Consider the following 4,035-nt stretch of genomic DNA (forward strand, 5'->3'; position numbering starts at 1 on the left):
GTTCGTTCGGTCGTTACTTCCTGAGTCGATTGTAAAGATGGTTCCTCCTTCCTCTTTTAACAAAGAAGGCAAGGCTTGTTTTTTCGTTGTGATCGCTATAGCGAAAGAAGCGGTATGGAAGACCTGCGTGAAAGGAATCGTGACAGGCACATTCATCTCCAGCCTTGGACTGGTCCATTACCTCATCTACTACCTTAAGAGGAAAATAAGGATGGAGAGAAAATACCTGTTGTCACCTGATGTATATGGAAAAAGATGGAAGGCTGCGGCGAGTTTGTTGCGAATGAATGAACCTACATAGTGTATCCATAAGGTTATACTAAAGGTTACAGTAGTGACACGGGTCTTGTGGGGCCGAGGCAAAACCTGTCGCCAACTTCATTGTTTGTGTATTTGTTTTGCTTATCATTTGTTTATCATTCTATTACATAGATTTTAAAGTTTTCACCCCTGTGTAAAAACCATACGCACCATCGACCCCTCCCTCTTTTGAACCATCCCTCTATGTTTGGCCCCCTGTGGGCAGTGGAGAAAAAGTTGATACAATCATCTGAAATGGAACTGTCAAAGCGCGATATTCGAGCAATTTTGCTATTCAACTTCGAAAAAGGACGTAAAGCAGCTGAAGTTGCTCGCGATATCACCGAAACTTTTAGTGACGAAATGACTAGTGAGTGGTCACCTTGAAAATGATTTAAACGAATTCGCAGTGGAGACTTGAGTCTTGAAGATCGTGAGCGTAGTGGACATCCATCTGTTTTCGATGACGGTCAATAAAAGACCGTCATTTAGAAAAATCCATGTAAAACCACTCGAGAACTGGCAAAAGAACTTCAAATTAACCAGAAAACTGCTTGCAACCATTTGCATGCGATCGGAAAATCAAAAAAGCTTGACAAATAGGCACCACACGATGTAAATGATAATCAGAAAATGCGCAGATATGAAATTTGCTCGTCGCTTCTCCGTAACCAGACTGATCCATTTCTCGACCGTATTGTAACTTGCGATGAAAAGTTGATTTTGTACAATAATAAAAAAAAAAAACCTTCTTCGCAATGGTTGGACCAAAATGAAGCACCGAAAATCTTCCCGAAACCCGAGCTCTTCAAAATGAAGGTTATAGTGACTGTTTGGTGGTGTACTGCTGGACTCATCCACTATCACTTCTTAAAACCCGGAAAAACTGCTAAACATATTGCCATGAAATTGCCAAAATGAACGAAAAACTGCTACTCCTCCGTCTGAGACTGGTCAACAGAAGAGGGCCAATCATTCTTCATGACAATGCTCGACCACATGACGCTTCATGACAATGCTCGACCAATGACGCTCCAGAAATTCTTCCCCACCCAGCTTATTCCCCAGACCTTTCTCCTACCGACTACCACTTTTTCAAGTACCTTGATGGTTTCCTGCGAGAGAAGGAGTTAAAAAAATCAAACTGATGCTGAAAGTGTGTTCAAAGAGTTTATCAGCTCCAGAACTCCAGATTTTTATGTTACTGGAATAAACAAACTTGTAACACGTTGGCAAAAATGTGTTGATTGTAATGGTACTTACTTTGATGAATAAAATTTCCGCATTGTTGAAATATATTGTAATGAATTTCATGTTTCAAAACGTCGCTTACTTTTTACTCAGCCTGATAGTAATACAAGTAGTAGTAGTAGTAATAATAGTAGTTGTACAGTATAAGGAGTAGTAGTAGTAATAGTAGAAGAAGGCGTAGTAGTAGTAGTAGTAGCAGCAGCAGTAATAATAACAGCAGTAGGAGTAGTCTTAGTAGGAGTAACAGTAGTAGTATTAGCAGTAATGGCTGTAGTGGTAGTAGTAGTAGTACTTGTAGTAGTAGTAGCAGCAGCAACAGTATCAGTAGTTGTAGTAGTATAAGTATTAAGAGCAGTAGTAGTAGCAGAAGTTGTAGTATCAGCAATAAGTGTAGCAGTATTAGTAGTAGCAGCAGTAATAGTAGTGGTAGTAGTAGTAGTAGTAGTAGTAGTAGTAGTAGTAGTAGTAGTAGTAGTAGTAGTCCAATAGTAGTAGTAGTAGTAGTAGGAGGAGGAGGAGGAGTAATAGCAGTGGTAGTAGTAGTAGTAGAAGTAGCAGTAGTAGCTGTAGCAGCAGCAATAGTAGTCGTAGTATTAGTAGAAACAGTAGAAGTAGTGATTGTAGCAGCAGCAGTAGTAGTAGTGGTAGCAGCAACTGTAGTAGTAGTAGTAGTAGTAGTAGTAGTAGTAGTAGTAGTAGTAGTAGCAGTTGTACTGCCAGTACTAGCAGTAGTAGTAGTTGTAATTGTAGTATCACCAATAGGAATAGCGGCTGTAGTTGTAATTGTAGTATCACCAATAGTAGTAGTAGGAGGAGGAGGGGAGGAGGAGAAGCAGCAGCAGGTGTAACAGCAGTACTAGAAGTTGTAGTAGTAGTACTGGTAGTTGCAGTAGCAGATGCAGTACTAGCGCAAGCAGTGGGAGAAGCAGCAGTTGTAGTAGCAGTATTAATAGTTGTAGTATCAGCAAAAGAAATAAAAGTAATGGTGATAGTAGTAGTAGGAATAGCAGCAGGAGCTGTAGCAGTTCTATCAGCACTTCTGCTAGTAGTATTAGTACTATTAGTAGTAGTAATAGCAGTAGTAACAGTAGTAGTAGTAGTCGTAGTAAAAGTAGTAGCAGTATTTATAGTAGTAGTGATAGAAATAGTAGTAGTAGTAGTAGTAGTAGTAGTAGTAGTAGTAGTAGTAGTAGTAGTAACAGCAGTGCTAACAGCAGCAGTAGTAGTTGTAGTAGTAGCAGTATTACTAGTAGTAGCGACAGCAGTATTACAGTGGTAATGCTAACAATAGTACAAGTAGGAGTAAAATGAGCAGAAGCAGCAGTATTGGTAGCACTAGTAGTAGTTGTAGAAGTAGTTAGTAGGGTCAAACTCCACAATAAGCTCAATGAACCGCAAGAAATTTCTATTGTTTGGGGAGGGCCACTTTTCCTCATGATCTCGAAATGCTAAACCTCTTTCACTTTAAGACTTCATAATGGCAACAACTCTTTTTAGTACTTCAAAATAGTACTACATGTTTTTTTTCAACTGTTCCTCCCAAGTTGCTGATCTACAGAGTTTTTATTTGATTTTCATGTTGGCCAGTTCAACATCGCTCTTTTATGTTCCATGTTGTCTTCATGATTTTCTCGAGTTCTGAGTATATTCATCCAATCAGAAAACCTACCCCTTGTCAGTGATTTTTGGCACTTAGAAAAGTTTCTGCAAACGAAACAGTATATATAGCTTTTGCTCTTTGAGTAAACTAGCCAGGATCTCATCACAGTCTAACCTATTTTTAATCTGTTTTCAAAGTACTTGTTTGAGAAACTTCGATTTTGCTCTTTGTAAATCTTGTTGGATTCAATATATACATTATCTGGTTTTTTATTTTGAAAAAAAACAAAACAAAAAAAGCTGATGTCTTGCATTAAACAGTTTTCTATAAAACCATTATCAATTCTTAGGGGCCAATTTGCCAGGTCACTGTATTCTTCGAAATCACTAAATTTGCTTCCTGTTTCTGCTCTCTCTTTTCTTGAAGCTTTTGACCACAGTGATCATCATCTGTACCAAAAGTGTCAACAGTAGGTTGATTATTGCTAAACAGAACACTTATAGTTTGTGCACTATCATTGACTTCACTGGTGCTTGCACGGCTTGTTTCAGTTGCAGGTGATGACAAACTTTTACTTGACATTGTAAAATAGTTTGATAATTTTTGTCATTTAGAAATTTCGTTAGACTACTTTTCCTTGAGTTGGTGTTTCTGGTATCCGATTAAGTACTTTCTTGAAGACATTGCTATTCCTCTTTGGGCCTAGACCTCTGTGAAAAAAAAAATGGGGGTAATATTTTCTTTAGCCACAAGACAGAAATTGATCAAAATAAGGGAAAGAGGTAGCGAACGCGCTGTTTTCTGACTGGCTGAAAATTCTGGAAATTATCAAACTTTGAACAGCTGTAACATTTTTGCAAAATTTTTTCTGGAATAAATGAATA

At 38.3% G+C, this 4,035-nt stretch overlaps 1 protein-coding gene across 1 annotated transcript in view; it reads right to left on the minus strand.

Annotated features, from left to right (window-relative positions):
* The window catches only part of LOC106881399 (isoamyl acetate-hydrolyzing esterase 1 homolog), a 202,339-nt gene extending 200,663 nt beyond the window's left edge, over positions 1-1,676 (minus strand). The window contains exon 1 of the mRNA XM_052968750.1: positions 1,564-1,676. Within this exon, the coding sequence (XP_052824710.1) occupies positions 1,564-1,614 (51 nt within the window). The 5' untranslated portion in view covers positions 1,615-1,676. The remainder of the gene's footprint in view (positions 1-1,563) is intronic.
* Between the last annotated feature and the right edge of the window lie 2,359 nt (positions 1,677-4,035).

This window comes from Octopus bimaculoides, chromosome 6 (assembly GCF_001194135.2).
Source record: "Octopus bimaculoides isolate UCB-OBI-ISO-001 chromosome 6, ASM119413v2, whole genome shotgun sequence".
NCBI lineage: Eukaryota > Metazoa > Mollusca > Cephalopoda > Octopoda > Octopodidae > Octopus > Octopus bimaculoides.